Source organism: Choristoneura fumiferana, chromosome 17 (assembly GCF_025370935.1).
Source record: "Choristoneura fumiferana chromosome 17, NRCan_CFum_1, whole genome shotgun sequence".
In the NCBI taxonomy this organism is placed as follows: Eukaryota; Metazoa; Arthropoda; class Insecta; order Lepidoptera; family Tortricidae; genus Choristoneura; species Choristoneura fumiferana.
Genome location: NC_133488.1, coordinates 569,228 through 586,628, shown reverse-complemented (window position 1 = coordinate 586,628; position 17,401 = coordinate 569,228). Strand labels below are relative to the sequence as shown.

Below are 17,401 nucleotides of genomic sequence, written 5' to 3'. Positions count from 1 at the left end.
CTCCGTTTCGACGTGAAAGACGGACAAATATACAAACATACAAACACAAACATAAATATATAAATAAAATATATAAAATATAAATATCACGAGACAATTCACACCAATTGACCTAGTCCCAAAGTAAGCTTAGCAGAGCTTGTGTTATGGGTACTAAGCAACGGATAAATATAATTATATAGATATAGATACATACTTAAATACATATTAAAACCCAAGACCGAGAACAAATTCGTATTTTTCATACAAATATCTGCCCCGACACGGGAATCGAAGCCGGGACCTCAAGCTTCGTAGTCAGGTTCTCTAACCACTAGGCCATCTGGTCGTCTGAAAACATACATAACACACACTTTCGCATTTATAATATTAGTATGGATTATTAACGTCTTAGAGTCAAATTGACGTCGCTTGTCACGCTATAAAACATCAAAATTTTTGCATCACATTGCATCTCCGCATAAATTGAAGTTTGGTTTGATGCCGTGGTGGCCGAGCGGTTTGACCTATGGCCTCTCAAGCAGAGGATTGTGGGTTCAAATCCCGGCTCGCACCTCTAAGTTTTTCGGAATTCATGTGCGAAATTACATTTGAAATTTACCACGAGCTTTACGGTGAAGGAAAACGTCGTGAGGAAACCTGCACAAACCTGCGAAGCAATTTAATGGTGTGTGTGAAGTTCCCAATCCGCACTGGGAAGCGTGGAAACTACGGCCCAAGCCCTCTCATTCCGAGAGGAGGCCCGTGCCCAGCAGTGGGACGTATATAGGCTGGGATGATGATAAATTGAAGTGTAAAACTATTGCACTATTTTTTTTAATGCCAGCACAATTATTATCGCAAATTGTGAAGTAGGTACATTAAGTTTATCTATTTTATTCTAAACATAAATTTCTTGGAAAGGAACTCTTAATCTGTAATGAACTAATAAAAAAAAAACCGGGCAAGTGCGAGTCGAACTCGCGCACCGAGGGTTCCGTACACATTTATGGTATGTAAGTAAACGGGAATCATGTCTTGAAGATATTTCTCGCTTTTTCCGAGTGATTTAATACATCCAGTGTATGCAGAGCTCTACTCTTAAGCAAAATGTAAATGTAGGGTCGCAATGTGGGGTCACGTTATATTTACAGACAGACAAAAAAAATCAAGATTTTCAGACTTTTCTAGTTGGTTGTGTTATAATAGCTACCTTCATACCAAATTTCAAGATTCTGAGTTCACGGGAAGTACCCTGTAGGTTTTGATTCCCTTGCGAGTTTCGAAAATTTGCGGAAATTTGCAGCATAAACGGCTGCATCTTTTAATTACGTTGGCTTAGAAGTTTGATTTTTTCACAGCTCCAAGGTACAGTAGACAGTTTAGTAGATAGTTTGATATAAAGTTCAGCTTTACACCTCCACGTATTCCCGAGAAAAAGGGTCTTGACAGACAGACAGACAGACGGACAAAAAGTGTTCCTATAAGGGGTCCGTTTTTTCCTTTTGAGGTACGGAACCCTAAAAAAGGAAAAGTTCCACCCCGGGATATGGTTAATTATTCCTTTCAACAGGTGTTTAGTGGTTACGTATACAAAAAAGTCAACATAGCGACGACTGTTTACTCCTAACGATCCGCATGTAGGTAAGTGAAAGGCCACGTATATGAAAATAAGCATCTTAAAGGCATAAAAGTAATCACAGGAGTCTGCGAATCTCGCGACATATTTGATGACATTGAGATTGATAACGCATAAAGTGACTCTTGTTATTAGGAGCATAGAGAAGAAAATGTACCCGTAAATGCTTATCAAATAGGAGAAGTTCAGGCATCTGTTGTCTAAGCAAATACAGATACAGATAATGATGTAAATGAAAATAATGATGTAGAAGACGCTAGTACAAATTGCAGAGATTTTGTTGATGAACATGAAATTTAACCAAGGAGTGATTTTAGAAAAGTATTAAAACAATAGTTTTTAAAGGACGATGCACCAGAAACTAACAACATGGATGTGGAATTTATAAGGAATAAATACGAAGATGGATCGGAAGGGTTTGTTTTGAAGAAAAGTGAGTATAACAATTGATATTGAAAGGTTGTAACACAAAAATACCATTGATGTCTATGGGCGGTGGTGATCTCTTACCATCAGGAGAACCAATTGCTCGCTTGCCTAGTGAAATAAAAAAAATATAATAATTATTACAGTTTCTTAATGATAAGAAAAATGCTTATCCGTCGGTCTCTTGCTACGGTCAATACTTTAGACCCGACAGGCATATCTAGAAATGACGGCAAGAGACCGGACGGAATGTTTCTGATTCCGTGGAGTATGGGACGTGTGCTAGTGTGGGATGCAACTTGTGTTGACACACTGGCTCCGTCTCATCTTCACCGAACATCAATAAGGGCAGCAGCAGCAGCAGAAATGGTAGAAACTGCCAAAGCAGGAAAATTCAGTGGTCTCGGTGCCGAATAATTATGATTTAGTGCCTTTCGGCGTCGAGACCCTTGGTCCGTGGGGCCCTGGCGCTCTGAGTCTCTTCAAAGATCTATCAAAGAGACTCAGAGATACCACAGGAGATCGAAGAGCTGGGAGTTTCTTGCGATCCAGCGGGGAAATGCTGCCATCATCTTTGGTACCATGCCGCAGGGTCCATTTTTAGATTTATTATAGTTTTAGCTTATTTAAATTTATTGTACCAAATATACCTTTTTTATAGTTGGACCTGTATTGTTCTGGAAATAAAAATCTTCGTTTGTTAATTTTGTGTAATGTAAATAATGTTGAGGTCTTTGGGTACATTTGCGTGTAAATCTTTATATTAACAAACCTTTATGCTGTCTCAAAAAAGTAACTTTAGTTTAATTAAAGATTTTCACAAAAAAACTTATGCTGCGTTTCATCTAGAGATGTGCGAGGATGTGCTGCAAGAAAAGACGTGCAAGGAATGTGTTTTTCATGAACCAATAGAAACGTTTCATTTACCTATATTCGCTCAGCGCAGCTCTAATGGAAACAGCTCGGCCGAGCGAAGAAAAGTAAATGAAGCGTCTCTATTATTAAGTTCATATTACTAGTTATGTATAATATTAGGAATGTGTATTCCTTGCACCGTATCTTCGCATATTAGTAATGGAATCATCCTAATACAGGAACTTACAGTAAAACTAACTGAACCATCTGCTGAAATAATCCGGATTATTAAAAAAAACTTATGATTGGTTTTTTGGAGTACTTTTGTATTTCTATTTCAACTCCAAATACTTAAGCAGCAGCACTAGCGACATCTATGTTTAGCTCTCATCGAGTTAAGTAGCGTAGTAGAAAAAAGCAACCTGAGATATGTGTGCATTGGAGAAATTTGTGTCTAGACTCCTGTCCAACGGTGGTGTAGGGGTTATAGCACGCAGCACGGAATGCTGAGGACCTGAGTTCAAATACCAGCGCTGGACTCTTTTTCTGGTTTTTCTGTGCATCCATGTCTCAGTTTGTATTTTCGACAAAAAAATCTTTTCAGAGTTCAAGATCGGCGTTCGTCACCTACAGATCCTGTACATGATCGCAACGTCTATCGTGCTTGGCATGTGCCGCGGGAGCATCGGAATCACCATGCAAGCCGTCAACGACGCTTCTAGAATCAATGATTCTTACATAGAAGTAAGTCACACTGACAGAGAGAGAAATATTTTTTTCAATTGCACCTTTTAGAACTATTTCTTACGTGGCTTCCACATGGTCCAATCAATATCAATAAAGTTGATAATCGTTTGCATGTCATAAAGGTGCGACAAAACCGATGCTTATAAAACGGTGACGGTACGGAATCGCAGTGACGCATCGTATGCGCACCTTTTTTTATCGCATGCTCTCCACACCGCTGCTTAAAATACGGAATCGCAGGACGTGTCGTAAACTTCAGGTCTTTACCGAACAAAAGTCGTGACGTTAACGGCACGTCACTGCGATTCCGCACGTATGCGTATTTTAAGCACCCGTGTGAAAAGCATGCAAAAAAAACGGTGCGCATACGATGCGTCACTGCGATTCCGTACCGTCACCGTTTTTTAAGCAGCGGTTTGGTCGCACCTTTATTCGTGTATTGTATCAGTGTGTTTTGACGACCAGATGACCTAGTGGTTAGAGAATCTGACTACGAAGCTTGAGGTCCCGAATTCGATTTCCGTGTCGGGGCAGATATTTGTATGAAAAATACGTATGTTCTCGGGTCTTGGGTGTATATTATGTATTTAAGTATTTATCTATCTATAATAATTATATTTATCCGTTGCTTAGTACCTACCCATAACACAAGCTTTGCTAAGCTTACTTTGGGACTAGGTCAGTTGGTGTTAATTGTCCCGTGATATTTATTTATTATTATTATTATCTGAGTATACCTACAGTAGGTATGTTTATAACGATTACGTGTGCCATTACGGGTTACGTTCAATTTAATGTCTCTCCCAAACCACTTCACACACGCCATTAATGCGTTAGTCCACAGCAAAGCGTTTCAGCAGAATCGAAATTGAATTATTCACCTTCATCGTACGTTTTTGCGTTTTCACCATTGCCTGGTCTTAATACCCCCATGGAATCAGATGTTTCCAGGACTGCGTTTGTTATTATCATGTTTGACTTAGCGGCTCGCTAATCATCATCATCATCCCGAAAACGTCCACTGCTGAACAAAGGCATCCATCATCGTCAGTCCATCTAGTGGAAGGCCTGCCAACTTTTCTTTCTGTTCGTGGCCGCCACTCGGGGACTTTTTCCTCACACGGTTCACAAAAATATAATACACAAATTTGTAAATAAGTGGGAAATAAAAACATCAATCAAACGTAGTTTAATTTACGAGTTTGACCGCTTATTAATGTGTTACTGTCTGTGGCATTGTATCTCTTAAACAGGTGGACCGATTTGAATGCAGGTTTTTTTTTGAAAGCAGGTTATCTAGCGATGGTTCTTAGACATGTTTTATCAAAATCGGTTCAGCCGTTTTTGAGATATTAAACTTTGCAGTGACAAAGTCGGGGGTATTCCAACTTTTTGTTGATTAGGTTATCCTTGAAACGGTCTTAACTCTTGTGCCGTCTCCCTTACTCGTATGGCGTCGACTTGAAATGTGATACGGAAGTATATTTTTTAGATGACAATACACGTATAGTCAACAAAAATTACATACAAAAAAAGCTTTTATTGAAAATGATTTTTTTAGCAAAAACTTATTACTGTTCCTTCTTCATGTGTTTCAGTCGGACCTTAAGACCCTTGATGTCCTGAGATTACATCTCTTGCAATATATCCCACTTAAGCATCATTTACGTGATTTGTAGTAGCATCCATAGTTTTATGACGACAAAGTTATCTTTAAACGATTTTATTGCAGGTAGTACTTGATGTTATAAAAGTGAGTTAGAATTGTTTTGTTACCTTTATTGCGAACTAAAATTAATAAATTTTCATTTATACATCTTTATAGCGCGTAACAAATCGTCAGTATGTACTTAAAAAAGCTCGTACCTCAAAATCGATATTTTTTCCAAGAGATCTTTAATACACGAAAATATACACGGTATTAAGAGATGACCGCGAAGCACACTGGCCACCTTGGAATGAGATAGGGTTCCTCTCAAAAGGTGATTCAACAAGATCAGCATATTGCATATTTAATTTCAGTCGGTATGGTAACAAGATGTTAAGATTATTAGTATTATTTTAATTTCTAGATAAGATAGAGACTGAAAGTTGAATGATGCCAATAAGAAGATAAAATTCAGCACTTGAAATACATCTTCATTGCTAAGATCCTTTACCTCAAAAATAAATAATGTAAGGAGTAAGGTTTCACAGCTTGAAAGAATTTGTTATATCTGCACAAGCCAGAAATCTGATTGATTTATTGATTGATGATTACATACATACATCTACACACACAAAAGCCACGAGCATCTGGATTATTTGAAGCAGTTTCTTGCCGAACTGCAATGTTTATGCACACTTAACCAAGTTTGCACCAAATCAGGAACTTGTAAAGAAGAACGAATAAAGGAGCGGCCATACCGCTGCTTAAATAACGATGACGGTACGGAATCGCAGTGACTCATCGTATGCGCACCGTTTTTATCGCATGCTCTCCACACCGCTGCTTTAAATACGCAAACGGTGCGGAATCGCAGTGACGTGCCGTAAACGTCACGACTTTTGTTCGATAAAGTCTTATGCGGTGCGTCACTGCGATTCCGTACCGTCACCGCAGCGGTGTGGCCGATCCTTAAGGTGGTTTTCCACCGGCGAGGCGAGATGAGAATTGAAATTTGTATGGCAGCGCCCGCGGCGGCTCGCGGCGGGCGCGCGTGAATGCATACAAATTTCATTCTCGTCTCGCCTTGCCGGTGGAAAATCACCATTAAAACGAATAGATGTATTTTTTTAAAATTATTCATTAATCAAATTTTCTAACCACCCTTTCCGTACTGTTGTAATCAGGTGCATAACTGGGATAGAAGAACACAAGCCACTACTTTCTCGTCTTTCTTCTTTGGGTATGCTATTATGCTGGTGCCAGCGGAACTGGTCCTCAGCCAGAGGGGCAGCAAGATGATGGTTACGGCACTCCTGGCAATCAACGGGGGACTTGCCGCCGCCATGCCTAACATTATCAATAAGGTAAAATATCAGTTTTTCATACTGTAACTTTACTAACATACAAAATAGAATAAAATAAAAAGTTTGTTACAATTTCAGGGACTTTAGGCGAAAAAATCTGACCATATCCATCAACGCAGAATACGCTTAAGTCAATCAAAGTACATTTCTAGTCCAACTGTGTGCTGTGCGCTGTGTTCAAAGGGGGGGGGGGGGCAAATCAATTTTTTGTAGGTCGGATCTCTTGCGCTTATTTTGTCCTATACACTACACGGCTTAGAAGGTTATTTTCAAAAGCTAACGCATCATACATATTGCAAAGCTTCCAATCTCCAGGGGCGGGACAGGTGCTCTCAACTGCCTCCCCCTGAGTATGTTTGTATGGGTATGTGATATGATAAAATAAAACTCGATCGATTTTTCAACACCAACCACCATATAGCAAACTCCATAGAAAAATAAATAAACTGTATGTCTGTTGCTTGAAGTGCTACATACCTACTCTAACATTTTCCAGGGTGGCTGGATAGCAGTCTGTAATACCCAGTTCTTGCTGGGGATATCACAGGCCTTCCTGGCTCCTGCCAACAGGATAATGCTGGACAACTGGCTTCCACCCAACGAGAAAGGGGTTTTTAGCAACATCGTCTACGGAGGTACTTAAAATACAACACAAAACAATTACTTCTTAAGAACTACATAGCAAGCAATAAAAAAGCTTCGTTCTAGCCGTTTTCAAAATTTCCGAATTAAATAAATAAATACCTACATAAGAATTGCATGATTAAAGACATAAAGATAATGTAATGTTGTACCTAGGCTAATCTGTGATAATAATATTTTTTTAAACAAAATTATCAAGCTTGGTATTAACAAATTAAGATCCATTTCTTGGTACTAGACCGGATATCACTAACATTCATAAGTGACGTGAACGCACCAGGCATTTTGATACTTTTAAACCTTCCTTATAAATAATTCAAATGCAAGTGAATGAGTCATTATGAAGTCGGCAGGCTTTCGCAAAAACAAATTGTTATGTCAAAACAATTTGTCATGAATGATTACATGACAGGCCAAGGAAAATTTAATTATTGTTTTTACTGTTTGTAGAGTACTGTAGAGTAAATTGGCTGTTATAGTAAACCAGTAAACTACAACTAAACAAACATACATTGTAAAAACATTTTTTTTATTTTTTTATTTGACTGGATGGCAATACCAGGGGTATTGCAGATGCGTTGCCAACCTAGAGGCCTAAGATGGGATACCTCAAGTGCCAGTTATTTCACCGGCTGTCTTACTCTCCAAGCACTGCTGCTTCACGGCAGGATTAGCGAGCTAGATGGTGGTAGCATTCCGGGCGGACCTTGCACAAGGTCCTACCACCTGCAAACACATGCATTAAAATTATAAATTACCTACAATTAATTTACTCACCAGCGGCCACGTCTATTCTATGTAATAAATGTGTATGTGTTTTTTCTGTGTACCTGTTTTTCTGTATCGCTTACTATTTCTGGTGTACAATAAAGAGTATTTGTATTGTATTGTATTGTGTATTCATGTTACTCCTCTACTTCTACACTCTTAGACCATATAAAACAAATTACACACACCCAAATATCATTACCACCATATAACACTGACGTGATTCGACCAACACAACATCTCATAATCTTGTGTATTACATCTGGTAGCATGGTGAACGTCACTGAAGATGAACTTTGATTAAGTTCAAAACGCATCAGTGTTGTGTGGTGGTGGTGATCGTAGGGTTTAAGGACGTAGCTAACGTAAGAATTATAAATTTTGGTCCTTCCAGCCACACACCTTGGAATGATAATCGCGCTGCCTTGCGCGGGCGCGCTCTCAACGGCACGGCTCGGCTGGGAGCTGATCTGCTATACGCAAGCGATGGCAGCGCTCTCTGCTGGCGCCGTGTGGATGCTGCTGACGGCTGCGGAACCGCGGCATCATCAGGCGGTCGGTGACGCGGAGAATGAGTTTATAGAGGAGGCAAGGGGGTTTTGTAGGAAGGTATATCAGAGATAATATTCCGTACTATACCGTTCCATTTGACCGCATTCAACGTAGGGCAGCTCGACTTGTCGGTGAATTGATTTCCGATCGTTTGGATCCCCTGTCTATGCGAAGGGACGTAGGTTCCCTTTGTGTATTTTATAGGCTTTACCACGGTGAGTGCTCCGAAGAATTATTTGACCGACCTGCTGCGAAATTCCACCATCGCACCTCCCGCCAAAAGTCTAAATTTCATCGACATCATCTTGATGAAGGGAAATCTACCACTGTGCGTTTCCATCGGCACTTCCTGCCACGTACAGTGAAATTGTGGAATCAAATTCCGTCAGCAATGTTTCCTGACGAGTGTGACATCGGGGCTTTCAAGAAAAGGGCTTATACTTTCTTAAAAGGCCGGCAACGGACCAATGACTCTCCTTGAGTAGTTGGTACTTATGGGCAGTGGTGTTCATTTTCCATCAGATGACCCGCTTGCTCGTTTGCCTCCCTCCCACAGTAAAAATAATAAAAAAAAACCTCAAAAAGATATACGAAACCTGTATAGGATCAGTTTGCTGTCCATATGTATAAGTACGTCTCTCTCTCTGTCTGTCTGTCCGTCTGTTAAGACCCTTCACAGAAACGCGAAGAGATGTTATTTTCAGAAATTCCTGTATTTTGGTGAAATCCTGGAGTATTTGAACAATTGCGAGGCGTAATGGTATATGCGTGCGAAACTGCGGGGAAAGGATAGTATTTAATACATAAATAACTTCAGTTCAGAACACTCGAACAAACTGGTTGATGAACCAGAGTGGAACCTTATGTGCAACTAATGTTACGCTGACATTTATTATGATATAGATTATTAAAAATCTCCACCCTTGTATATATGAATCAGTTTAACGAAAATACACACTGTAATATGGATGCACAGAAAAAAACCCAGAAAAAGAGACCAGCGCTGGGAGTCGAACCCAGGTCCTCAGCATTCCGTGCTGCGTGCTATACCCCTACACCATCACTGGACAAGAGTCTTGACACAAATTTCTCCCATGCACCACACATTTCAGCCTGCTTTTTTCTTCGTCACTTAAGCAGCGACACTAGCGGCATCTATGTTTTAGCTCTCATCGAGAGACGTCAACAGTCCTTCGGAACTAACCGCTCACCCGGACAAGAGATGTCCTATTAAGCAATCAAATCAAGATTGGTTTTTGGATTCTTTTTGTATTTTTTACTTCAACTCCAAATTTGTTACAATTACGGTCATCCAAATCCAACGAAAATACACCGACTGTAAAAGTAACAAATTTGGAGTTGAAATAAAAAATACAAAAAGACTCCAAAAAACAATCTTAATGAATCAGTTTGTACAACTGTACACAGTCTGCTCTGCCAGAATTCTAAACCAGGACTTCTAGCTTCACATTTAAGATCAGTAATTAAATTTAACCTTGATAACTAAAAGGCTGATGATGGATGCAATATGGTGACGATAAGCATAAGATGGATAAGAATTTTATTAAATTTAGATTAATATTTTTGTATAAAAATGTAGAGAAATTTGAGTGATGGTGATAATGTTCCTAGTAATTGTGAAGTATCACTTTACGAATACTCACCTCTTACATCTGTTAATATAAAGTGGTCATTTTCCCTGGATAAGTGGATAGTGAACTATAAAAGGAATGCACTGAAAATATGTAATATTGAAAAAAAAAATACGATTATTTTTATTTTTTTATTTATTGCATACATGTAACATAAGGTCTTAAAGTTAACATGAACCCTGGTAGAGTATAGCATTTGTTGTTATATTGTTTATTATCTATTTACTATTTTAAAATCTTTTATTTACTACAACAATAAACTATTTTTCAAATTATGTTCTCTTTTTTAAACCAATTGAAATCATATCCATATTAGGTATATCATTTGACAAGATTTTGACGTAAATTGTATCCGTCATCCGCCCACTGTTGATAACTATTCTGAATTAAGCTCCTCAGCTTCCGCTATGTATATAATATCAGAGTACACATAAAATTTTATTCCAGAAGCGACTGCCAGTCCCGTGGCGGCGAATCCTCGGCTCTCCTCCGTTCTGGGCGCTCGCCTGCGCGCACGCAGCCAGTAACGCAGTGTTCGTGTTCTTCCTCGTCGACGTACCTTACTACTTGCAGGTGCACGGGACGCCTTTGAAAGACGTAAGTACGGGCTTTACCAACAATTTTAAGTACAGAAGAAAAAGATAAAAAATACTTTTTTTATGACAACATGGAAAAAATAAAAAATAAAATTCACATGACGAATTGTCACAAAATATTCTCAAATCAGCAAATTGCCTTACAAACGACGCTAATAGTTATATGCAGTGGGCGGACGATGGATGCAATTTACGTCAAAATCATGTCGAACAATATACGAAATATGGATATGACTACAATTGGTTAAAAAAAGGGAACATACTTGAAAAATAGTTGGATAATTTTATTGTTGTAGTAAATAATCGTATTTTTTTCTATATTACATATTTTCAATACATTCCTTTTATAGTTCACTATCCACTTATGTAGGGGAAAATATATTGCAAAAACATATTGCATCCATCGTCCGCCCTTTAGTTATATGATTTAAGAATGAATATTTTTTAAGTAACTTAATAACAAATAATAATAATTATATACAGCGGTTGTGGCTTCAATCTCCGTGAGGGGCAAGACTCAAGTACAAAAATTCTTAATCATCATACAAATATTTTCCCGTCAAAAAAAAATACACATAAATTCTTCTGAACCCCTTCTTAAATCTAAAACCGCTGGACCTAAAATTAAAAAAGAAAACCAGCAGGTAGTTCTATTATTACAGATTTCAGGAAAACCTTAAGGTAAGGCTTAAATATGGGCGCAATAAAAAAAACCGTACAATAAATGACGAGTTCCACTCGCGCCTGTACGATTTTCTTCTATTTTATTCCGATTTTGAACACGAATTTTCCAGGCATCGATACAAGCAACGGTGCCGTTCATCGCAATGTGGTTTATGTACCTGGCAACCACACCGACAGTCGAGTGGATCCACAATTCAGGCTTTATGAGCTACATGCTCAATACTACGTACTATAGGAAGCTGATTAACGCGCTAGGTGAGGCTCTAACATTATTGTTTTAACTGCAGAACTATTTATTAGGTTGCCTGTCCACTGGAGCGGAGCGAAGCAGTGAGCGAGATAGAAATCCACCACTAGAATTGCCTCCGCTCTTGTGCAGTGGATATTCCGTCTACATGCTTTCACATGTTACGAACACGCGCGTGTTGCGCGCGTGAGCATCTTTCCCCTGGGAAATTCCAAAATTTATATCGTGATCTTCATTTAGGTTGTGTTAAGAATAACTTTACAAGTTTTCATGACTCTAAGCCCAGCGGTTCAAATTTCAAGATTTTATCACTATCTCGTGGAAAATATCGGAATAAAAAGTAGCCTTTGTATTATTCCAGACATCCAGCTACATACATACCAAATTTCATAACTCTAAGCCCAGCGGTTGTTATTTCGCGATTTTATCCCTATCCCGTGCGTATATCGGGATAAAAAGTAGCCTATGTGTTATTCCAAACGTCCCGCTACCTACGTACCAAATTTCAACCAAATGCATCCAGCCGTTTTAGCGTGAAGGAGTAAAAAACATACACGCACAAACTTTCGCATTTATATAAAATAGGATTCAGTTTGTAATACCTATTAATTTACATACGACGCACAAAATCTTAACCTTTCTTTCTATCTGTCTTCTTGTCATAACTAGCTTTATCATAGTTTATTTATACACTGCTGTTTATCCAAACACTACGAGTATTTATTTAAGACGTGTATTACATATACAATTAGTTTTATGTATTTGTTATTTTATTGTTCTAATCTGCTGCTATAAATTGCACTACCTGCTGCATAAAGTCTTAAATTTCTGTTTATAACGGAGATCTTGTATTTTTTTTCTCTGTGTATCTGTTTTCCGTATCATTTACTTGTGTGGCGATGATATTCCGAAAATCGAATTTTACTGCAAGCGATTTTTCCATTCGCAAAATTTTCCAATATTTAATTTTCTGTTAGTTTTTTCCCGGAGGGTAAATTTGTGAAAATCTTTTTTTGCAAAAAGTAATATGTCCATTCTCAAATATTTCATGTCGCTAGATGGAACAGTTTCAAAGGAAAATTCATTACGACTTTCCTTGTTAATTAATGCGATGTCACTAAGACGTTTACTGTGAAATGGTTCCACGGTGGCCAATGAATTAAACTCCTTGACCGAACTATGAGCAATTTTTCCCACTCTAATTTCTATGCTATTGTTTTATTTTCTCATCAATTTTGGTGTTAATGTTTTGTATTGTATTATAATTTTTAATTTTGTTGCAGGAGCCTTTGGCACCGTGATTGGTCTCACCGTGGTATCAAACCTCAGCCCCGACACGAGCCTACCAACGATCCTCTTAATAGGGGCATTAGGCTTAATCGGCTTTCAGTTCTCGGGATTTGTGGTGCGACTGTGTTTATGCAGCGTTCAATTACACCTCATTAACATTCAATTTCATTAATACGCTTATAGTCAAGGATCAGGCGGTTAATATAGTACATTAATGTCTAGGGGCTGGAAGTAGGCAGTTGCTGGTTGAGTATTGCTTTAAATGACGAATTCGGGAGTACATTTTGTGATACGAAACCAGCAATTGCTGTTCCGGCCAAGGCATACGTAGTGCTTTACTCAAAAATTCAATATTTTTGTCTTCAAATAATTTGACTGATGACAAAACAAACCGCCAACTTTTTTATATCGAGGACATTTAGATAGAATGTCTTTGTAGCTAAAGCATGTAAATCTCATTACACAAATAAAAACGTATACTAACTTTATTTTTAATTTGGTGTTAGTAGTAGTAGTAGGTAATTTTTTGTTTTAATTATTTAACAATGCATTTCGCCTTTTGATTATGAAGTGACAATGACGACTTACAGACGTTTTTGAAAAAGTTTACCTAGGTAATCTTTGTTCCTGACCCACCTACAACTTTCTCACTGTGAGTTTTGTAATGAATTCCTTTGTTATCTTCTATCCTGTTTCCGTGAAAGAGTTCCATCGTTGATAAAGGACGGTTGGTTATTTGACAGTCTAGTTAAATTATTATTCCAGCTCACTCTTTTTTGAGTTAAAATTTAGTTTATACCAAAGTGTCATATTAGCTTTTTTATTGCTGGAGTGTTTTTTTCACTGCTCGTATTTTTATTAATTGTTTCCTAGTAATCTGAGTTAGCTCTTCGATTAAAGTTTCTATAATTAAACATTTATTTAAAACATATTAAGATGTTCCTTTATTATTTAAATACATGACTAAAATAAAAAAGGAAACAAAATAAATAAAAACTATATAAATATACCTAACTATAAAAAGAAAACAGCATCTAAGAGGCCCTCCTGCGGCATAGACCCCAGCACACTGGCGGCATACCTCTCTGTACAGTCAGAGAAATTCGGTGGGAGAGGTAAGCGCCAGCTCTGGGGTCTCCTGAAAAGGCCCCCATGAAGGCCCTCATGTCAGCCGACCAGGGACCCATTGTCTCCACTGCGAGCGCCGCAAACTCATAGTCCTTTAAAAGAGAAGAGTATTTGCGGCGCTTGAGATGTTATATTGATGTTTAAAAACATGTTCATATCTTACTTAAATATAAATAATAAATAAATATCACGGGACAATTCACACCAATTGACCTAGTCCCAAAGTAAGCTTAGCAAAGCTTGTGTTATGGGTACTAAGTAACGGATAAATATAATTATATACATAGATACATACTTAAATACATATTAAACACCCAAGACCCGAGAACAAACATTAAATATGCTTTAGTAAAAACAATATTGGAATGAACCACTAGCTCTGCGACTATGATTTTACAATTTAATGAAACTACATTTGCGTTTTTATTAGCATATTGCAACTGTCCGGAAGTCTTAATAAGCATTTGCCACGTTTGGCTTTTATCAGTATCACAAGCATTTCAATTTACCTTAACAACGTATTGTTCATAACATAACAGATTTTAAGTTGAAATGCAGATTTTTTCGGTAAAAGACAGTGGTTTATCGCTTCTAAAAGGGCGATTTTTTTTATACGACTGGATGGCAAACGAGCAAGTGGGTCTCCTGATGGTAAGAGATCACCACCGCCCATAAACATCTGCAAGACCAGGGGTATTGCAGGGGTATTATTCGAGCGTTTCAACCCGCCTCATTTATCTGGTCACATTTTTTACGAATTGGCTGTAGATTTCGTTGTTGTTTTCGATTATTTGTTAGAGTTCCTGTATTTTTGCCAGGTAACTAAAAAACTGTATCGAAATATTCGGCCATTATTACAGAAAAGTGTCCAGAAAAATGAGACGGTTGAAACTCTCGAATGAATGCCCAAAATAATGTGCAAACTTCGAATATTTGTTTATATTACTAATGCTTAAGTGTGTTTGTTACGGTTTTATACAGTTCCCGCAGAAAAGCGATAAATTTGTTAATGGTGCACCCGCGGCAACTGTAAAAATTACCGGGAATACTGTCCTTTACCAGGCTTTTGTTTTTTTTCTTTTATCCTTTTTAAAAGCTTTAATTTAGTTGCACCTGTCCCGTTGTCTATCTGTAATCAAATCTTGCAAGTTAAACTTGACCAAATTTCAGTATTATATAATATCAATTAATTTTGATTTCAACAGGAGAACCACAGAAGCTTATCGCAGAATTTCTCTGGCACCTTGCTTCTGATGACGAGTGCTTTTGCCGCCATTATCAGCTCTGGTGTTCCCTCGTCACCGGTTGTATCATCGGCAACGATCCTGTAAGCTCCATACAATGTCACATTAGTATCACATTAGTTATCAACACTACATACTGATGGATGAATGGACATTGAAAACCACTTTATTTTCATTAAAAATATCCCTTATTGCTTTACTAATCTGATGGTCTTCCCAAATATGGTTTTCATAAAGGTAAGGTGCTCCCTTATTTTATCTTGAACCACTATTGGAGCAGAGTTGGTAGAAAAGATCTCTTTAGATCAATCATAAAACAGTACAAAATGAAGGAGCAGCATATATCGAATTACTGCCAATGATGCTGGTTTTGTAAACTTAGCAGTGGCGTAAAGTTTTTTCTTAATTTTAAAAGAATTAAAAAGATCTCAGTTAAGAATAAGAATAATACACTTTACTTACTTCATTACTTTGTTGTTGTTTGTTTGTTTACTTTGTTTACTTGTAGTATAAGTAAAGTTTTTTTTTAACCGTGGGACCATAAGATCAAAGAAAATCACTTTTCGAAGAAAATGTAATTGTATAAATTAAAAAACTTAACATTTCTTACAAAGTTATACGTCTTTTGTCTTCAGTCGCTGAGCAATACCTCTTATACCATTATAATTTTAAATGAAACCTGCTTGTTATTGATGATTTTTCTTCCACTTTCATACACATTCACGTTAGCTAAGCTGATTTCCACGCATCCCGTATTTATAATTAAAGTCTTAATTTTATTTTATTAGACCGACTACCGCCGCTGGCGCGCCACCTTCCTCTCTCTGGCAAGCTTTAGCGTGCTGTGCAACGTATTGTACACGGCACTGGCACGAGGCGAACGCGCCGATTGGGATAGAATCAAAGGAACCAAGTTTGGATACCAGAACGGTAAGCCGTGGTGGCCTCGTGGTTTGACCTATGACGCCTCAAGCAGAGAAACGTGAGTTCAAACCCGGGCTCGCACCTTTGAATAAAAATAAAATGTATTTATAAAATTTAAAGGAGAACTAACAGGATTATAAGTACAACCATCATGAAGATGAAAATAGCGCGATAGCAGCACAAAAACAACTACAGCATATCACAAATAAATAGATTAGATATATGCGAATTTATATTGGAAATCCACCATAAGCTTTACGGTGAAGGAAAACATTGTGAGAATACCTGCACGAATCTGCAAAACAGACAATGGTGTGTATAAAGTCGCAAGTACTCTCAGTGGGACGTTGTAGGTTGGAATGATCATGATGATAAGGATGGGATTAGTGAGATCTTTTTCTACGAGCAAACGATAGAGATCTATAATAATTGTATTAGGTTTAGGTATGATTCCCGCAGAAAAATCCCCCTAAGAAAGTAATGATTTAACAGATATCTGAAGGATTTGCCTCATTGGTTAAGGTTAGGCTAAACCATATTTTTTCTACAAGGCTTAGGATGCTGTATCAATACCCCTTAACACATTAACATACAACCCCTGAATTTATTCAGATCCACCAAAGAGGCCTTTTAACTGTTTATTCCTTTTCAGATGCAAATCAGTTAGAACTGGAGGAGCTGAGCCTACCTAAAACCACTCAAAAGGAAATCGATCGCCCTGTCTTGTCAGTACAATAAATATACTTTTAACAATAAAATGGTTTCATTTATCTTTGTTACATTTTCAAGGGATGATTTTTAGTTTCGTGTTTGAAAAGGTATTAAAATTTAAAAAACCCCCGACATTAAAAGAACGCCATCAAAAATAAAAATAAAAACGCCCGAAAAAAAACGCCGCTAAAAAAGACAACTAAAAAGTAAAAAATAATTATGCAGTAGGTACCTACCTGTGTTGCCCGCGACTTCATCTGCGAAGAATTTGTTTATCCCTACCCCGCGGGGACTATGCTGATTTC

General features: G+C 37.8%; 1 protein-coding gene across 2 annotated transcripts; it reads left to right on the top strand.

The window, feature by feature from the left end:
- The first annotated feature begins 1,865 nt into the window (after window positions 1-1,865).
- On the top strand, window positions 1,866-17,136 carry LOC141436687 (putative inorganic phosphate cotransporter). 2 transcript variants are annotated; one of them, XM_074099699.1, is made up of 11 exons: window positions 1,866-2,051; window positions 3,504-3,643; window positions 6,479-6,658; window positions 7,155-7,293; window positions 8,463-8,623; window positions 10,720-10,869; window positions 11,663-11,807; window positions 13,083-13,204; window positions 15,423-15,544; window positions 16,250-16,391; window positions 17,038-17,136. In XM_074099699.1, exons 1-11 carry the CDS (start codon window positions 1,988-1,990, stop codon window positions 17,050-17,052), a joined length of 1,380 nt encoding a protein of 459 aa, XP_073955800.1. In that variant the 5' UTR covers window positions 1,866-1,987; the 3' UTR covers window positions 17,053-17,136. The 2 variants fall into 2 exon arrangements, with proteins under 2 accessions (XP_073955800.1, XP_073955799.1); XM_074099698.1 differs by having other exon boundaries at window positions 8,463-8,677.
- The last annotated feature ends 265 nt before the right edge of the window (window positions 17,137-17,401 follow it).

What these genes read in the sequence shown, in the direction of transcription:
- LOC141436687 (XM_074099698.1), top strand. Translation starts at nt 1,988, where the DNA reads ATGGATGTGGAATTTATAAGGAATAAATACGAAGATGGATCGGAAGGG. An exon ending in TCAATGATTCTTACATAGAA is followed by an intron (nt 3,644 to 6,478) that starts GTAAGTCACACT and finishes TGTTGTAATCAG; the next exon opens with GTGCATAACTGGGATAGAAG. An exon ending in TAGCAACATCGTCTACGGAG is followed by an intron (nt 7,294 to 8,462) that starts GTACTTAAAATA and finishes TGGTCCTTCCAG; the next exon opens with CCACACACCTTGGAATGATA.